Consider the following 20,629-nt stretch of genomic DNA (forward strand, 5'->3'; position numbering starts at 1 on the left):
TTGATTGGTTACTAGAATTCTATGTACTCTAACAGCTTGAATGAGAACTGCCTTTAGTTTGTTATCTCTTGTTGAATGATATATAAATGAAAATTTGTTTTTCCATTCTGTATATTCACTGCAAAGTTGACTTTCCAGGTTTTGATGCCGGTTGGCTCCACTGTGGAGTTCTTGTTAAGCGTTTTATAATTAATGTTTGCAGCGCATTTTTGCTTGATCTACGTGTACTTTCAGGAAACAAGGATACTGTAGGAATCGAACCCATGACCTCCCGAACACCGGGCGGGCGCTCTATCCACTGAGCTATGAGAACTCATGAAGAGCACGGTCATTTAACTGAGTTCATATGTGACAGGTGTCCTGCATGCTGCTAGGATCAACACTATCGAAGTCATCGTGAGTAGTGATAAGTTAATGAAGATGGTGAATTTTAAGCTCAGTAATGAAATGTGAAGGAGAATTAATCAACATGACACAAGCGTGGGACAAAGAAAAATTCTAAGTCCCTGACAGGAATCGAACCCATGACCTCCCGCCCGGTGTTCAGGAGGTCATGGGTTCGATTCCTGTCGGGGACTTAGAATTTTTCTTTGTCCCATGCTCGTGTCATGTTGATTAATTCACCTGCACATTTCATTACCGAGCTTAAAATTCACCATCTTCATTAACTTATCAAGGATACTGTAGTTGAATTTAGTAGCTGTTCATGTGAAGGTACTTCAGCTGACCTGGCTTTCTTTTTCAAATGAGAAGGGATGGCAGCCATGAGTTGAAAGTAATGAAGATAATTTGTTTTCATACTTAACTTGTTCTGAAATTCTTCAAAAGTCACGAAATTCCCATCAGCATTTAGGGTATCTTGAATAAAAAAGATTTTCTTATTAAATCAGGATTTCCAAAATAGCTTTCCATGAGTCTCAAGAATTACTCGGAAATCTACTTATCCAAGCTAAGCGTAAAGATTTGACTACTGCAGGAAAGTTAACAAAGGGAAGACCTCCTTCTGCAAGGGGTTGATTCATATAGCCAATCTTTTTATTTTGTAGTTCTTGTTTTTCCACAAGAAATTGAAGAGCTCTGCTTGCAAATTTTTTATTACTGAAGTCGGGACAGATAGGATGGACGTTGCGTAGATCAATAGTTTTCATTGCTCTAATCCTGTTCATGAAGTTCTCTTCAACATATTTTGGTTATATGACAGAAAGGTACCAAATACTTTAATTGGATCTTCGTACTTTTGAATTCCAGTATCTTAGAATGGCTGTGTTTCATTGTGCCTATAACCACATTGCCTTAGTTTTCTTTTTGTTTAATTTTAATCCTGAAACTGTTCCGAAGCAATCAATGACTTGGAGATGTGATTTAAGAGAGTTCACGTTGCTAGTTATTATGGCAGTATCATCTGCAAATTGTGAAATTTTTACTTCTTGATCATTTGGCAACTGTATGCCTCCACAGAATAAACATAGACTGCAAGAATAAACATAGACTCAATCCTTATTAACTTGGGTTGTACTTAAATAAGAGTTGCAGTGTTTTTTTTTTTTTTTTTTTAAGGGATGCTGCCAGCATTACATCCCTGACGTGATATCAAAGGCGAAATGTTAGCAAATATCGAACTGGTTATTTTGCATTGACCCTGTTATAGCTGTTCCAGGAGCATCGGATTATGTCAGCTATTTTACACCCAGAACTTCAGTAATAATTATATAGATTTAGCCAAGGCTAAAAGCAAAGCTCAGGGCCGGGTTGTTCAAAGCCTGATTAAGCTAAACCAGGTTAAGCGAGAATTTTGATTTGAGTTTTGTAACTTTGTGGTGAGATTTTGTTTTCTCAAGGCTAACATTCTGCGGCAAAAACATTGATTGATTGCTTAAGAATTAGTTTGTATTGGTGGGGTAGAAATGTTTGGGTAATCCTTTAGGAGATTGTGAAATTCTTAAGACTCTGAAGCAAAATTTTAAGAGGAAAGAATTATTTGCACTTTGTTTTTATGCAAGTTTAGCAAAATTCATAAACAAAATACTTACTAGTTACATATTGGATTTGCAGGCAAGTTGTTGGAGGCATAGATCACAGGATCAAGGACTGTGGACCCAGAACAACCCAGAGCAGAGGACAGAGGACCGAGGACTCAGAACAGAGGACCAAGGAGCAAGGATAGGACTGAGGACTGACAACTGTGGATCAAGGACAGTGGATGACAGCAAACCTTGAATGACAAACTTTCATAAGCTGAAAATTAAGGTATCTGAGGTTACCGGCAGCAGAGATGGCACAGTGCACCTTGCCCTGAGGGTTTTTCTCCGGGTACTCCGGTTTCCCTCACTCCTGATAAACCAATATTTCCAAATTACCAGTAGCAGAGATGGCACGGTGCACCTTGCCCTGAGGGTTTTTCTCCGGGTACTCCGGTTTCCCTCACTCCTGAAAAACCAATATTTCCAAATTTCAATTTAACAAAATTTGCGACACATTGCTGTGGGCCAATTGAGATGAAAAATTATTTGATTACTAGAGGTAAACATTAATTTGTTTGCAATGTAATACCAATTTATTACTCTGTTTATTTCCTAGTTACCTGTGCACACGTGGTTTCGCAGTCTCCTTTGCAGCTGTTATTTTAGTCTATGAGCAAATTGGGGAGAAGCTTTATTTCGAAGATCTCTTTTTTAATCATACAATGTCGGTAAAGGGAAATTCCTGACTCAATCAATCAATCAATCAATCAATCAATCAACCAAAAAATTACTCAATAACTCTATTAATAGTTAGGTTTAAAAGCCCAGGATATGCAGCTAACTAAAATAGAAATTACCAACCTTTAAATTTATCTACGGTAGTTACAATTTGAAGATCTTTAACATTGTATTCCAATACCTCTTTGATGCACATGGAACTAGCAGGTATGTAAACAGAGTATTGAACTGACCAGTGTGTTGTGTGGGTGTTGTTCATTTGCAAATAAAGTGGCTTGCTTGTCACATTTTCCATACAATTCATTATTCATTATTCATTATTCATTAATGTAATTTCATGCGTACAGACATAAAACAAAAAGAGCCAACATTTTGTTCAAAATTGCCTTAAAAAGTAAATTTTCGCAATTATTATTGTCAAATTCAAAAACGGACAATGAAATTTCAAAAACCCATGCAGAAAATAGACCAAAATATATTTCAATTAGAAATAATATATGAAATGCTCTTTATCCAAGAAAAGAAACCTAAACTGAACACTCAATCCGTCTCAATCAAAGCAAAACTATTTTGTTCTTAATTAATACTCTCTACGTTCCACATTGTAGTGTTTTTAATCAGATGCAACAAGACTTTCACATGCATTCTTAGTATATAAAGAACTCACAAGAATCTGACTTTTAGTTTTACGAATTTGAAAATGATAAATCAGTCATCAAAAGGTCATTCAAAATTATTATCGCCAATTTTTATTCTTAATTGTTTGTCCAAAACCTCCAGTACTAGAAAATACAGTCAAAACTTATTTACCATTTTATTTATTTTTTACTCGTGTACAGACATTTTGAGTGCTTATCAAAAATTCTCATTTTTAAATTCTAGGATGCTGTTAAAGGCAAAGCTAAAAATATTCCTATCGAGTTATAACGACAATTTATTTCAGCTCCTAAAAAGAAATTGAAGTTACACTTTTTTAAAATAGGTACAGGCATTTTGGTGTACCACTAAAGAAGTCAGACAGCAGGATATAACCATTACAGTGTTTGATTTTACAGAGGCCACTTATTTGCTCATGAAAACTTAGTTTCTCGTTCTCACAAGATTCCTATTGAGCTGCTTTATGGTGAAATCTGTTCACTTCCATTGGTTTTCCTCGGAAAAGGTAAATTGAGTTTGGAGTTGAAAAACAATATCTTTTGCCAACATCAACATAACAAACCTTTTAAGGTTCTCTTCATTTTTGTCTGATTTTGAAAAAAATATACATGTATGTTGTACTTAAATACTGTTGCCAAAATGCTAAACTATTTGCTTTCTTGAGAAAATTTTTTCCTGTGTTTACTTTCAAAAATAAAATAAATAATTTTTCTAATCCAAATAGACTTGTTTTGGGAAAGTAGCTGCTCAATAGGAAACTTGTATTCAAGAAAATATTGTACTTGTGTTTTTTTTTTTATTTTTTATTTTTTATAGTTTCAACGTGCATCATGCTCTAAAACGATTGGCTTATTCAGTTCTCACTGATCACAATTATTTTCTTTGGGTGAGCAATATTTTCATTTTTGTCACTGAGTTTTTTTTTTTTTTGTTTTGCTCAGATCAATGGCATGATGTTACTTGAAACTATGGCATTGTTTTTTTAACACCTTTGAACAAAGGAAGCTTCCTAAAACTACCCTTTTGTGGTAATGCAAGTAAATTTGATTGGCTGATCAAGAAATTATTAATTGAATGTTGTACCAATCTTCTGGTCTTCACAAATTTATTCAATTTACTGAAGTGTTAATAGTTACACAATATTATTATTTATTACTCGATCAGTATTACAAAAAATTCTGAGCTACATTTTCCAAAATAATGCATTTAAAGTATATTCAATTGTAGGATTAAGAAATTATGAAATCAATGCTACATCAATCTGTAGGATTTCACAAATTTATATAACTAACATGCATTTATTGTCATACAAAATGTTTATTTCTTACTCGATCAGTTTTTAGAAAACGATTTTTTTTCTAAGATAATTTCTTTGCCTTCTTTGTTTAAAGGTGCCACAGCAAGCTCATTAGCACAGAAGTAAACAATTACTAATTAACTCAGCTAAGAAAACACTACAAATTTTGGTGTCATAAGGTCTTTACATTAGCATTGTCACTAACGTGATAAAGATAGGCCAAACGTGGGTATAGTCAGAAGAACAGGGGTGTAGAACAGACCCTTCAGATCTAGTGGGCGTTCCAAGCCAGTCATAATATTGGTATCATAGTACACACTGCACATGTATAATAGAGAGAATATTAACCCTTATGGTGATTCTCGTTAGGGTTTCGATGCAGTAGTTTTCAGTAGTTCAAAACCACTTAGGGAATCGGGCATTTTAATCTTACTTTTCTCCAGAAAGTGTTAACTAAGGCAGATTGAGTATGTCTAAGTATTATTACTACTTAAGTACAATTCAATAGCAGAACTAGTTAGTTAGGGTATAATTTTTTTTTTAACTCAAGTGAATAGTTTTTTTTTTACTGTGCTAATGAGCTTGTTAGCTTTTTCTTTGTGGATTTGATATTTTCCACTGAGCTTAGTATATTTCAGATTATTTTCAGGAATTGAGATGGCCCATACACCCACACACAACTCAAATGGTCAGATTTAAATCTAGCCGATCGATGTCCCTGCAGGGTTGTGGAAACTCTTGCTCTGAGGACGGTGTTTTTGACGTTCCTCTGCAATATTCCAACTGAGAAATCCTGATGAGTTTATTTGTTCTGCTCATTTTTGATGGAGGCACTTGGACACTTTGATGGTGTGGTCGTTTGCTCTCAAGTGGAGAAGGCATCATGGGGGAAGGTGAGGGTTTGCTTTTCATGTCTTTTTGGCTTTACTTGACTACGTCAGAAAACCACACCTTTATTCCAATTGGCTTGAAAGATGTTTGTTTTCAATCAGTGTTTCTAGAATTTTTCTGTTCTTGAGGACGTAAAACTGTAGTGCTTTAGTGCAGGTCATGGGTAGTACACTTCCAGGATGTTGGGGTTAGTTTTGAACAATGAAGGTCACTGATCTGGCTTGACTGGAATTTCACAAGCGACACTAGATTGAGCTGATAGTCATCTGGGATTCGTCTGAAAGAGCTGATTCTCGTTTAGGGCTTTTCTTAATTAAAAATAATAATTTTCTTTTCGTCTAAATTCTGAAGATAAAAACAAATTAGGTATCGAATAAAGATAAATTAGTCACAGTTATCTTAAGAACAGAATTTATTAACACTATCAGTCCACAGTTCAAAGAAAAATTAAGAACATTAACCACTTAAAATATAAATTAAAGTTATCTGGAATTACAACTTTGGCTTTTTCTTCTAACTCCAGGAATTAGTTAACCTAAAAGAACTCAAAAGCAGTGTCCCGCGCTGGCGTTACTTGAGTGGTCACGCAACATATCTTCTAGGAGTGTTGCGTGACGATACAAATAACGCCTATGAAGGAGGCTTCTTTTTGGAAAATTTTAATCTTAGGGTGCGTTTCTTTGGGGTGATCTGGATTAGGATCAGTGATCCAAGATCACGTGGATCGTGGTGCATCAGAGGAGCCATGAATCCACTCTTGTCACGGATTCATCGGTTCCTTTGATGCACCATGATCCGAGTGATCTTGGCTCACTGATCCTGATCCAGATCACCCCAAAGGAACGCACCCTTAGCTACTAAACATATAGTTACATTTCCGTGATCAAAGTTCAAAGTGTAGGCCAATTGTTCATTTTTACTTCCAAAACGTTTAACTAACCTCGTAAACTTTTTTTGTAACCAAACATATCCATAGTTCGATATGAATTTTGTACGGCTGTTTATCTTGTCCTCTTTAATTTACTTAATCTTGAAATTGGTATTTAATTTTTTTCCACTAAACTTAAGCCAATTGCTCATTTTAATTTCCAAAACCTGAGATTTACCGCGGAAACTTTATTTTTTGACTAAGTACAAAACTGTAAGCTAATTATGAATATTGCATTCCAAAACTATAAATTCAACTTATAAAACCAAGCATATATTTCGTGTTTTTTTTTTTAATTTCGTAGGCCAACTGTTCATCTGTACTTTTTAAACAAACTAAACCTAGAAAACGTTTCTCATGGTTTTTTTTAATTTCTAATACTTGCTCAACTTCGTTGTTATTCTCGGGGATGCAGCGGCAGGTAATCGTGACGAGACGAAGTAAACCGAGCGGTAAAACCTTTCGTCGGGCCGTTTTTGCCGCTCGGTTTACGTCGACTCTTCCGACTAACTGCCCTGTCCGAGGATACTTCGTTGTTTAATGTTATTCAAAGCCAAGATTAACAATGACAAAAGCACAAATAAATTTCAAAATTCCACCGTGTTTGCCTTTTTTAAAGACGATTTTAACTGTGAATATTTAATTAATAAGATTTACTATGAATATTTAAACTACGATTCTTTCGAAAAATATTTGGATTTTTTTGTACAAATTACACTCGATCGACTTTAAATAACTGAAATTAAATATCAAAACAAAGTCAACGCAATTCTAGGTGATATGAACGTACGAAAATCGCCCGTTTGCTTTCGCATTAGTATTTATTTCCTTTAGCAAAATACGCTTAAACCTGAAAACAAATTACTAATCTTTCATCGCTTTAACTTTGATCTTATTTAAACATAGGCGAAAATTCCTAAACTTGTATCAGCTTGGACGTAGAGTTTCGAGTGACTTGTGTTCTTTTGGTAAAGTTTGTGAGAGGACAGTCGGCGGGAGGTTTGGTCGGCAAGTCAGATCAATGATTTTTTGCGTTGGATTCTTTTCTTGGCATCCATGGAAATTACTAAAGATGACTTGAACTTTAGCGCTCCAGTTTTCCTTGACCCTCCAACGGAAATTTCTAGATACAGTGCTTGGAACACACACCTTAAATTTTACTATTTTGGCCTTAATTTTTTTTCGCGCATTACTTACGGCTCTCAAAACTAATAAAAATTCCAATTCAAATGGTGTGGTATTATGACGTAGTTGAGTGAAACCGAGGAGGCATGGGGAGGAAACTCTCACTTCTCTCATTATGCCATTTTCACTTGAGAGCAAACGGCCATATCATTTAAGTGGTCAAGTGTCGTAATCAAAGATGGCGGAGCAGATAAACAAACCAGGATTTTAACGTTGGAATATTAATGAGGAACAGAAGACACACTTAAACTCAGAGTAGAGTGAAAACAACCCGACAAGCAGGGACAAGATCGGCTAGATTTTTTAATTTTTTTTTTAACACAATAAAAACGCAAATAAAGAAGCAAAGAGACAGTATCGTGTGTTGTCGTTTTTACCAGCAGTCCATCTTAACTAACCAGGTAAACACTTGCGTCCATGACTAGTCCCGGTATACAGTGTAATCTGTCACGCAACTCGTCCCGCAATCTTCTCGAAAACGGCGTGACAAGTTAATGAAACATCGAGCCGTGTAACACAACGCGCAACGGACAAAACGTTTGCAGAACAAGTCGCTTCAATGGTTACAGAAAGTAGAACTAAGTTCCAACTTTCTCCAATCGCTGTAGCAACTGTTTTGCATAAATACTATCTGTTGCACGGTATGATAAATGACCCAATGTTTCCTACAACGCACTTGTCACGCCGCCATCGAAAACATTAAAAGATTACTTGCGTAAGAGATTACACCGAATAAGAGGACCACAAACCAAGTTCTGCTCTAAAGAAAACCACTACTTAAAACAATGCTGCCATAAAACTCTCATTGTACTTCTATTGTGTTTTCGCGTATTTAGTATTTGCGAGTTGCAAACTGTACTTAGTTGCTCAGGAAGTCGACTTTGACATAAGTTGGCCCTTCCCTATTCACACTTTGCGTAACTGTCAAAGAACGTCTTAACGTCAGCGTGACGCATGTCACGCTATAATTTGGTGACAGAAATCTGGACAATTCTCAGGCGCTAACATCAAAAACTCCAATTAGGCTGTCCTAATTTAATAGAAGCAAGCGTGATTGAAAATCCCCTCGAATTTAAGAGAGATGAACCTGTAATTCACTGTAGCTCCTTGAAAATAAACAACAAACGTTGCGATAAAATTTCAGCATGTAAAAGAAAATTCTTTAAAAACGCGCGGAACGCGACAATGACTTTTTTGCCCGATGTTGATGTCAAAAGCGTTGGTCCCGAAAAATACAATAATCCGGAAAAGCCATTTTCCCAACTGAGCAACTAAGCACATTTTGTTCCTCACAAATAGAGCAATGAAATGAGGTATTAAACAAAAAGACGCACTATAAACGGGATTACAAAAACAACGACTGGATAATTTAATGCAGCTTCAAATTGTGATAGTAAATTTCCAAATAATTTTAAGAATTTTGCAATGATTCAAGACAATTAATTTTGTAAAATATGAATTAAAGATTAAAATAGTATCCAACTTTGGAGACGGCTACATCCTCAACGAAATTAAATGCATGTTTTTAACTTTCGTTGTAATTGTAAATTTTCAAATAATTTTAAGAAGTTTCAACTATTTCTAGAAAATCCTTAACATGAATTACAAATTAAATTGTATCCAAGTTTAGAGACGGCTAAATCCTCAAAAAATTAAGTGCCTTTTTAATTTTTTTCTCGGTAAGTGTAAATTTATAGTAAAGAATTTTGCAATATTTCAAGAGAATCTGTAAATATGACTTCGCGATTATATTGTATCGAAATGTAGACAGCTATATCCTCAAGTAGTGCGTCTTTGTGGTTCTGAGAGCTTTCTAACATACATTGCAATTCAGCAGCGATTTCCTTGTACCCTCATATCACAAACTTTACAATGGCCCATATTGTTTTGTCAAGAGACTTCACTTGAAACACAACCCTAATGGGGTGTAATTATTTTCATAGATTTTCCACGAGTTCTGGACCATAAAACAACCAAGACTTCATAACCTAATTTCAAAGGGATTAATAAATAGAACAGGTAATTGACATTTATTTTGTACTTATCACTTCAGCAAAAGTTCAAACAAAGTTAAGAGGGTTTAGTTTCAAAAAGAAATAAAATACCTGAATCACAGTGAAATTCCAATTTTGATTTTTAAATTCATCAATAATGCATTGTAATAAATCTGTATAGTCAAAGTAATGAGAGTTTGAAAGAAATGAAAATTAAATCTTTTTTAAAACTCGCAAGACGTTTTTGAACTCCATAAAAAAACAAAGGATAAAACCACTGAATAGCAAAGTGGAATCACCATTTTCATTTTCTACTGATCAATAAGTCGTTTTGATAAAGCCTTACTGTCAAAGTAATTGGACTCAGTAGAAATCGAAACTAAGTCTCTTTGATTGAGGTGATACACAATTAACATCTTGGAACTTGAAAACACTCGTCTCCCTGCCCTGTATAACTTTTGAATACCAAAGTGCAGTCACTATTATTTTTTTAAATTCATTAACAATTCATTTTAACACTTGCACATTGCACTTAACTGGTGATTAACAGATTGAACAAAGCAAAATATTTCAAACTTTTTCATTGCCAGCCGTCATAATTTCCAAGTATTTTGCACATTTGGGTAACTTGCAAAATGTATTGTTTTCAAACTCATGCTGAAGGGATAAGTGTTAATAAATAAACTGAATGGTGGAGTCATATTTTTATCAATGGGCCACTGTACAGTAACTACAAATACCACAGACATGCATAGCCAAACAGAGGTCAAATGAAAACTAACAGACTTCACAAACAATAACATGCATTCTAAATAAATTTGTTGAAAGTGGATAATACCTCAGAGAAGAATGTGAATAATAATGTGAATAAACATAAACAAAGAATTCTTCAAAAAAGATTACAGACTGTAACAACCACTGCTAAAATCAATCAGTCCTTCACATGTTTTGATAAGGAGTCTTCAATTTAGCAGTTACTCAATTATCAATTTGCCAAATTATATTCACTTTCTTAGCAATTAATTTATCAAGACACGGTGGCCACAACAACAGAGTTTTTGTTCAGCATGTCAAAAAAAATTCATTGGACTGCAAACTGAAGTCTCTTGTTGTTTTGAAATGGTTAAAGGAGGCGGTCACGTATATCTTTTGTCAATGCTAATAAAAACCTCGCACTAAGTTTAGCCACTCACCGAAGTTTCAGCCTCTGAAGTGCAGGTTTTCCTTATGAAAATCGTCTGCAAAGAAGCCCAAAATTTGACACGGTTACCCCAATTTGAACAGTACTCAGCAGCCAGGCTGCATTTCCGTTGCATCATTCCGTCCAAGAGATTTTGTCCAAATGGCTTCCGACAAGCCTTTAAACTACCACTCTGGGTTATGGCTGCTCTTGAGCCATACTAGGGAGTTTGCGAAACCACGACGGCGACGCCGAGGACAACGTCGATTAAAAAATGGATTTATATTTTACCTACGAATCTCGCGATACTCTAAAGTCATTTACTTGGTTTATCACTGTCAAAACTATCGCAAAACTAAATCCGGAACACAGCGATAAATTGGAAATATAAATTTAAAATATTAGCCGTCGTGGTTCAAGTTCTCCAGACAACGCAAAATTTGGTCCTTTCACGTTGTTGTCTTGCAAAGGACGGCAAAGAAATGTACCAAGAATTATGACACACGAGCACAGCCATTGTTCTGCTCATTAATTCTTTTGTTCAGTGACGTTCCCATTGCCGTTGCCGTCGTGGTTTCGTAAACTCCCTGTTATTTTGAGCCAAACATGCTCCAGACTCGGAAATGACAGCATTGAAGATAGTGAAGTGGATAATCGCTTGGAAAAAAACATTTTGATGCAAGTCAGTTGCAGATTTTCTCCTTCCCGCCAATTTCAAGTCGGACGGAATGACGTTACATAAACACGGCCTGGCTGCCAAGTACAGTTTCAAAATGGCGGCCTCTGAAGTCGCTTCTTTCGAGACAAATTTCTTCAGGATAGCAGGCACTTCAGAGGCTGAAACTTCAGTGAAAGAAAAAACCTGAATGTTTACCTGCTATAGGCGAAGACAAAAAAAGTAAGCTTTTTGGAGTGACGTTTTTTAAGTTGAAAAACCTCTCTTCACTTCTGATGCCTAGTTTCATTTTTCACTAGTTACAATTGGACTGCAGAAATATTTTAAAATAAACATGAACGTGTAGAACAAGAATGAATGAAATGATAGGGCATCTACATTCAGAAGTGTTCTCACTCTCCTGAAAAATTACTGTATTTCCTCAATTGGCCCCTTCCTTCTGTAAAGAGTCCAACGTGCCCATTTATTTTTACTTGTTGTTCAGTACCCCTATCAGGGATAAAAGCAGAATTATACCCTCCAGCCCCACCTCCCCCTCCCCCTCCCCCCCTCCCGCCAAAATAAAAAAATATTCTCTCCAACTCTGTCAAAGATTTATTGACCCATCCACAGAATTCCTTCTTGACAACCTGCCTTAAAGTTTATCTGCAACCCTTCAACTATAAGAAATTGAAGTTTTGTCGTTTTTTTCTGAAGGCCTGCAAGAAAGCATACAATGTACATAACCCCAGATGCACTTTGTTACATGCACCTATGAACTGGCAAGACTCTTCCCTCCCCCTTATTAAACCCATGCCAATCTATTTTTGATTATAATGATCTAAATAGCAGGGTGTTGTCTAGAATGTGAAACCAATCAGGGGTACATGTACACGTATTTCTCAGAACATTATCACAGGACAATTTCTTCTACTGATCCTTAGGCCCATCTGTATAAGGACACCAACCCAACCCCTGGCCCAGTACAATTTTCCTTCCAAATCTTCAGCAACGATGAAAATTGCAGTTTGCTTGAAATTTCTGGAAGGAGAGAAGGAAGGGTGAGGGGGGTGTTAAATGATGAATTTTAGTCTGAATTTCCTTTCAACTCTTTCTATCCAGTATCACTTATAATTAGCCCCAATCTCCTTCTTTTTCCTGTTTAGATCCATATGGTGGGTGATCATATTACAGTGTAGCAATGAAACAGCAGCTCAGCACTCTTTCAGCCATAAATTTCTAAGCCCTTCCCGTTGAGGTCAAAAAGGACAGAATTTCCTAGTGGTGTCAACAACAAATTTATACAGATCATCTAATAATTGTTTTGTACAATCCAAGAACTTTGAATTGGAAGTATTGATTATATCGAGTCTCCATTCTAATAAGGAAGTCTTTCCAAATCCCCTTTTCAACCTGCAAATTGCAGTTTTAATATTTGATGTTACTTTTAAGCCCTTCCTCCAAAGAACTTCCCCTTCTTACATACATGTATGGGCAAAAAATCATGAAGTCCAACAGGGTTTCAAAGAGGAAATACAGTAAAAACATAAAATATAACCAAATGAAATGTTATCCACTTTAAAACTAATCTACTTACTGAGTCAGTGAAAGCATTTTAAATTACTTACATGTCTGTGGTATTTCAAAATTAAAGCAGAACTTGGTTTACATCAAGGAATGCAATGATCAACTCAAAACTAATCCTTAACCTGGGAAACCCTGGGAAATAATAGTGAATCATGAAGAGGTTGGAGAGTGGGGGTGGGGGGTTGAGGAATACACTACAGTATGTCCCATTCTGAGGTGCCCAATGGAACAGCTGTCAAGTTGCCAACCACAAAGAAAAAAAGCGGACAAGTATCATTAAGTAGTTTGTCTAGTGTGAAAGCACTGATGCTTTGAGAACCTGTCAAGCCATTATGAAAAGGTAGTAATCAGTGACTGATCAGTTATGGTAAAGTTGTGTTGAGGCTGGTTGAAGAACATCGTATGAGTTCTGTTGAGGCCAAGAAATACCATAGTGACTACTGTAGGGGCAAGTACTGTAGTTGTTGGTATAATTTGAGTAGTGTCTGTTCTTCGTTAGTTTGGTGGTCACTTATTGTAAGTGTGTTGTGCTATAGGTTTTAATTTGAATGGAGTTAGTTCAGTAGTTTGGTTTAGTTACTTTTGTTTCAAAGGTACAGTACAAAAGGGAACCTTCCCATTTTCTCCATTTATTCCCTAAACTTTCCCTGATTCTGAAAGACGAAAATTTCCCTGACTGTTTTGATTCCTATAATAATAGTGCATTAATTAAAAAAGGAAAAAAAAAGTGGGGCATTTCAATTCTTTTTCTGCTGTAGAATGTGATGACTTGGGTACCCTGTAAGGATGCCCTTGCGGGATTCCCCTGAAGGAACCAGGTTAAGCTTTGATTTGATCATTGCATGAGAACACATGTGTTTACCTGGTCCTGGATTGCAAAAAAACAAAAATCACTATTCTAGAATAAGCTTGTGAATAATATCCTCCTCCTGTCATGTCCTCAGGTATTTGTCTTCAGCTGTCCAAAAGAAGAAATAGTAAAATTTAGATACTGTACAAATGTTTATGGTTTAGTGGCATAACACCAGGTGAAATGGTCCCCAGATTAAGAAGCCTTCCCAAAGTCTTTGAGTTATGATCTTGAACACAGCACTTCACTCAAACAGTAACTTACTTCACCAAGGATTATAAATGGATACCAGGAACCTATAATGGAACCCCATTAATATGGTCACCAGTGGGCCATGAAAATTTGGCCGTATTAACAGGTTGACTAAATTAATGGGGTAGGGTCAAATTTCATGACTGGTCTAAATTGAGTGGCATTTTAACAGAAGTAACAGATATTAATATCACAGTTGTACTTCTAAACCACTGTTCTTTTATAAACATCCGGAATGCAGATAAAATTTTTAAAAAAATTGAAACTTCAATCAGTTCATACAATATTTAGATTGGAAAGATGAACATAACCCTCACTCAGACAATCACACTATACAAACTACTGATGCTCCTAGGTTTAAACCATTACTACATAACTGGCCGAGTGGCCATTTAAACAGGGCAAGATTGTAAAGGATTATACATGTACAGGCTGGGATTTCAAAATGTGGCAGTTGGCCGTATTAAAGCGCTGGACGCATTTACAGGGTTTTTCTCTGAGAAAAATGTATGGGCGTTTTACCAGGACAAAAAAAATGTGGCATAATAACAAGGTGACCGTAAGGTAGTGTTCCACTGTACTAGACTAACATGACGAAATGGCAATAACCACGGGATTAAGAATAATTTGAGTTATGTGCAAGATTTATTTAACATGAACATATATGTAGTCACTATAACCTATACAAAATGATTAACTTAACCCTCAACCCTTTTTAAGCCCTGGAGAAAAATCTTATTTTTCTAAAATGAAAGCAGTTGAAAGGTATTATTTGGGATATGTCCTAAATCACCAAAACAGACATACAAGATGTCACAAATTGAATTGAGGAGTCTGCAAATCATGCAAAAATACTGTCCTTGTATATATTGGGTATACCCTTAAACAATACCTTAATTTGCCGCTCTGGGTGTGTAGATTTTTATCAGATATTCACTTGACCGTAAACTTGTAAAGCAAACAAGTTTCAAAAACTTGAGGGGTGGTTAATCAAGTCTGATTCAGGAGGGGGGTATGATGTTATGCTTCCATTGTGAAGATCTCTCAAAGATCCTTTTGAAGTCCAAATTTAAAATGAATTGGCCAAATATTAAGCTTATTATAACATTTTGTGCATATGAGGTAATGATACCCCTATGAAAGTACATTCTAAAAGCAAAGCCCTGGCCAAACAGACCCACAAGTAGAGGCAAGCTCAAAACTTGGGTCTACTTGCGAATTTGTTTGGCCAGGCCTTGAGTGCATTTGCGCTGACCTGCAATGACTTGCGCTCACTTTGGTCAAGATCAAATTTGCATGCAAGTCGATGCAAGTTTTCACAGTTGGGCCACCCACTGTAGTCAGCTACATGTATCACATGTGATCACTGATGGAAAATAAATATACAGTGACAATTCAGTGGCGGATCCAGACCTTGAGCTAAGGGGGGGGGGGGGGAGGTTTGTTTTGCTTGCCCTGCTGGCTTTTCTTCCTCCTGTGATTTCTTCTTTTTTTGCCCAAAATAAGGGAGGCCTAGGCTCCCCAGGCCCCTCCCCTAGATCCACCACTGCAATTAATAAATATAACATGACAGATCACTAATTATTCAGAGTGAGGTGCCAGCACTTTACTCCTTCATCTCTTTGGTTACATTTATTTCTCTGTCATTTATCTCTCTGTCAGGTCACTGATTTGTGAAATGTGTTGCAATTTACCCTACCACAAGGGAAAATTTTTAAGTGTTAATAAAAAAATTACCAAATGAATGAACACATTTTGTTATCAAGGGTTACATTAACATTTACAGCTGAAGGGCAGACAAGCAGACAAAATAATTTTAATTTTTTTGAGGACACAAATATCCTAAATGCAGATGAAAAAGACAGGTGTGAAGGCTTGCTAAGCAAATCAGAGTGTCTACAAGCATTGAAAAGTATGGAACCAGAAAAAACACCAGGTTCAGAGGTTATTCCTGTAGAAAAAAAAAATCTTTTGGAACGACATCTCTGACTACTTGGTAACCTCAATCAACTACGTGTACCAAAAGGGCCAGTTCTCAGTGACTCAAAGACGAGGAATAATTTAAACTCATTCCAAAAAAAGATGCAGAACCATTTCTTATTAAAAACTGGTGCCCAATTACCTTACTTAATTGCGACTATAAGATTGTGGCCAAAGCTCTTGCTAACCACCTCAAGAAAGTACTATCATAGCTGGTAAATAGCGACCAAACTGGATTTATGAAAGGCCACTTTATTGGAGATAACATTAGACTAATTGATGGAGTCATCAATTTTGCGGAGGCTAAAAACATTCCTGAATCATTACTTTTTTTAGACTTTGAGAAAGCCTTTGATAATGTGGAGTGGGCCTTAATTAAAAAAACCTTTCAACAGTTTAACTTTGGTCCCTCAATGATCAAATGGATTAATAATTATCTGTTATAACAACATAAAGAGCTGCGTTCTAAACAATGGGTGGTCCACTGATTGTTTTTTTTAAACTTGAAAGAGGAGTTAGGCAGGGCTGCCCCCTTTCGCCTACCTCTTCATTCTTGGGGTCAAAGTTCTTCCTAAAAAGTTCGGAAAAATGAAACCATAAAAGGAATAATGGTATCCAAAAATTAAATTAAAGCTAGCCAATATGCCGATGATAAAACCCTTATTCTCGACAGCTCAAAGGAATCTCGGATATCTGCTTTACAAGTTCTGGAGAATTTTAGTAAGGTTTCAGGCCTAAGATTAAACAACAGAAAAACAGAAGTTCTTTGGATCAGGGCCTATAAAGATAGAGGTGACAAACTACGCCCTGAAAAAAACTTAAAGTGGATTAAAGACAAAGGAAAAGCACTAGATGTCTGGTTTTCTACAAACCCGGAAGAAGCTTTGGAGGCAAACTATGCAGATAAACTCGCAAAAGTGTCCAACTCTTTAGGTTGTTGGGAACTATGAAGATTGTCTTTGCTTGGAAAAATAAACACAAATAGATGATACATACTGTACATGGAACTTGTTTTTCTTCAAAGTCGGATATCATATGAGTACTGACAAGAACGCCGCTGAAAATTATATGCAGGGAAAGAATCAGTTTGCAAGATTCAGGATATTACAAACCGAGGTAGCTCAACATGCTATTATTATGTGTATGTCATTTATACTGCTTGGTAATGCTGACATTTCGAGCTAAAGTAAAATGCTGATACGATGTTAATACTTTTGGTCACGCACTCGGAAGCTGCTGGCGTGATTTTGTGTCTTTTGTGAATGATTTTGAATAATTTTTTGAAGAGTGCCTAATCATTTGCCCAAACTGAACTTTACATATATTGAAACATCTATCCTAGTACAGTTAGAATCTAAAATCTTTTGGAATTCCAATACATGGCACATGGTCAAAATGACAATTCTTTTCACTGACTGACTAACTCAATACTGGAGAACACTCTGGTTTAATAATTAGATTAATCCATTATTCTTGAAATCATCCTTTTTTAGACAAGGAATAGTTCTGCAATAAGCTGGTTGTATTACAACTTTTCTGCGCTCAATAGTTGCGAAATGCGAATTGAATGAAAATGGTCGATTTTCAGCCCAGTTGGGACTCGCTAAATTGCATGAAATTGAGTCTGAAAGTTAAATCGTAAACGTCGCTTTTCTCTGAGAGACAAAACTACTGTATTTCAAGGAAAAAAACTACAGCCTGTTTGCACTCTTGTTAGGGGCTAGCTATATGCAAAAGACGAGCGAATTTGAGTTTTCTAGCCTTGCCGAAGAAATTTGATTTTGTTTGATTTTCGTGGGAATTTGCTCTTAAGCAGATGTTAATTTTGGATAAGAAATCATTCATTTGGCAGTTGGCAACTACAGACAACTCACGCAAAAAATATCAGATAATAAATCAGCATCAAGAAAAATCCTAGAGAAAACAAGTAGAATACATATGGTAGTTGGCAAAATTTATTCTATCTTGATAAAAAATTGGCTGAAATGGTAATATTGCTTGCAAGCTTTACCTTTCAGAAGTGCCCCCACCCAATTTTTCTGGGAGTATCCCCACCCCTGTGGGCATAGGGAGGGGATGAAGTGGTTTCAAATTGACTGATACAAATATGTACATTACAAGTAAAAGCATTTCAATTAAATTAATTTCCAAAACATATAGCAGTTTACACATAAGCTTAATTGCCAGGTGTTGTCTCACTCCAGATAAATAATAAATTATTACTCTAAAAAACCTCGTTATGGTTAAACAAAGACAAATAATTCATCTGAGATAAAATTATTCACCTTCTAAGGCAGATATGTAGATATTCTATTTTGCTGATCTTGTCTTCTGTGTGGGGGGGGGGGGGGCAACACTCGCGAGAATACTAAAGATACCGCCGGTTGGGGGGGAGGGAGGCAACACTCACGAAAATACATATACGGCGGGGGGACATACATGATGATGTTTCAAGCTGAGGGAAGACTTAGAAGCAAGCTGGAACCCGATCAAAAGGGGAAGAAATACATATTACTACAGTTAACAATGTAAATAAATCAAATATATTTTGTTTGTCCAAAAAGCTTACAGTGTACCTGCGATCCGAGTTCAATCGCTCGCCAACAAAGCTCTCCAGCTCCAAGCGAAGTTCTTCCCTGAATATACAACAGGTTCACTGATAAGGAGAAAGTCCTCAATACGAACAAGCATGAAAGCACTACAAGTAAAGGTACTAAATACACAGCGAATAAGAACAAATTAACCTGTTAGTCCGCCTTTTCTCCGCCTCGTTCAACTTTCGCGGTTCAACAACATGGCCGAACTGTTGTTGCAAAGCATGCTGGGAGCGTTCACTCATCTCGCGCGTTACCCGCGCGAGTTGGTGTCGTGACAATATTCGCCCGTAATCCATATTTGATACCCTATTTATGACCAAAACGGCTGAAAAACCATATACCTTTTGCGGACGCATATACCCATATAACCCATATAAAGCCTGGTTCTCATATATATCCCGCAGATCTACCTGCGACGTAGTCGCCGGCTGCAACTGAAAATGTTCGGCGATCTGTTCCAGTGGGTCCCCTGCGCATCTGCGATGGGTCGCCGACAAGTCACTGAAATTTGCGCGAAATGCAGATCGAATGGGCGCAATCCTCAACCATTCCACCCTTAAATATGGATGGAATCGTCTTTGCGTCCGCAAATGATGTTCACATAAAATATTTTCATCGCCGACAATCACCGGCTTGCGTACGAAGTTGAACTCAGTTCAACTTCGCAGGCAAGCCGGCGGTCAATGCCTGAGACAGATTATGATTCGACGATAAATGCTCACATATTCCGTAACGTTGTCCCAGGTAGGCTTGAGGGAGAACCTCTCCCCAGGGTTGTTTTCATCTACTTTCATTCATGCCTTCACGATTGATATTTTAGTTGAAGTCTGTTGTGACCAGACCGAACCTCCCTCTTCGTACCTCTTGGCAGCAAATTTATAGGTAGTTAGATGATCTTTAGATAGTCAGCCATTAGGCATTTTTACAAATAATAACAACTTGAATTTGTTAGCACGCGAGGGCAAAACGCGCGATAATTCCTCTCGTGGCTTACCCTGAATTGAAGAAAGCTACAAGAACGAAGAATTCTATCGCACTGCTAAATCTCTCCAACCTGGTTGTAATGGCGTTTGCCATCTCACGCTAACAAAGTCGACTAGCCCCGAGTTCAACTCCTCGGCCGCGTTGTGTAAATAGCCAACTGGTCAGCCACCCACCAGTTGGGATTCTTAATAGTTTATGTTATATTTGAAATATTTGTTTATTTATTTAAAGTGTCCCCAATTAGCACATTTATTTAGTGCTAAATACATGGACACTTAAATAAAGTGATTATTATTATTATTATTATTATTATTATTATTATTATTATTATTATTATTATTACTATCTTCCGGAAGTGGGTGTTCCACGAACCTGGGTGGGGGTTGTGCGGCTTGTCGACACTTTAAAACCAAACAACGCTATTTTCCCTACTCTTTTTCAAACCTGATCCTTACATGTAAATCGATGTACACTATATTCAGACAAGGCCTTACCCAACAAGTGCCTCGGTTCAGATTAGAGACACGTGAACTAGAAAAAATAAAAAAGTTAGCTAAAGCTAGAAATAAGTTCCACACTCTCGTATTCCCGGTATTGGACTGGAACTAGCTTACAATGGACGTTCATGCGGCGGAATATCATTAAAAAGAGATTAATGTCATTTGCATTTCAAAAGACTTCCCTCGGTTGCAAGCTAGTTCCAGTCCAATACCGAGAGTACAAATATAGTCTTATGCTGAGCGGAATATGCAAACATTTTTCGGACCAAAATGTTCAAATTCAGACCAAGCTGGCCTCAAATCTACAGGTATACCCTCACCGATAAATCCGCTCTAACGGAATGTTCCCAAAAAATAATTTCAAAACAGTTTGAAACGGCATTCAATAGAATC

The 20,629-nt window shown here is 36.7% G+C and overlaps 1 protein-coding gene across 8 annotated transcripts; it reads right to left on the reverse strand.

Moving 5' to 3' along the window:
* Positions 1–527: 527 nt before the first annotated feature.
* Positions 528–19,934, reverse strand: LOC145478995 (uncharacterized). Of its 8 annotated transcripts, XR_014048356.1 has the most exons (8): positions 18,900–19,934; positions 18,732–18,791; positions 17,152–17,212; positions 15,630–15,721; positions 15,431–15,541; positions 13,936–14,031; positions 10,845–10,889; positions 528–2,427 (listed from the first exon to the last, which is right to left on the reverse strand). XR_014048356.1 is itself a non-coding variant. In XM_081457235.1 (4 exons), the coding sequence occupies exons 1-4, from the start codon at positions 19,106–19,108 to the stop codon at positions 15,710–15,712; spliced, it is 342 nt and encodes a 113-aa protein (XP_081313361.1). In that variant the 5' UTR covers positions 19,109–19,934; the 3' UTR covers positions 14,045–15,709. The 8 variants fall into 8 exon arrangements, 1 of the variants encoding a protein (XP_081313361.1); XR_014048358.1 differs by lacking the exon at positions 15,431–15,541; XR_014048355.1 differs by having other exon boundaries at positions 15,431–15,721.
* Between the last annotated feature and the right edge of the window lie 695 nt (positions 19,935–20,629).

Source organism: Orbicella franksi, chromosome 1 (assembly GCF_964199315.1).
Source record: "Orbicella franksi chromosome 1, jaOrbFran1.1, whole genome shotgun sequence".
Lineage (NCBI taxonomy): Eukaryota > Metazoa > Cnidaria > Anthozoa > Scleractinia > Merulinidae > Orbicella > Orbicella franksi.

Excerpts from the sequence above, each read along its gene's own strand:
- LOC145478995 (XM_081457235.1), bottom strand. The coding sequence starts at position 19,108 with ATGCGTCCGCAAAAGGTATATGGTTTTTCAGCCGTTTTGGTCATAAAT. Across the intron at positions 18,792-18,899 it reads GAGAAAAGGCGGACTAACAG|GGAAGAACTTCGCTTGGAGC; the intron begins GTTAATTTGTTC and ends TTGTATATTCAG. Across the intron at positions 17,213-18,731 it reads CGATTGAACTCGGATCGCAG|CGGCGTTCTTGTCAGTACTC; the intron begins GTACACTGTAAG and ends TATAATTTTCAG.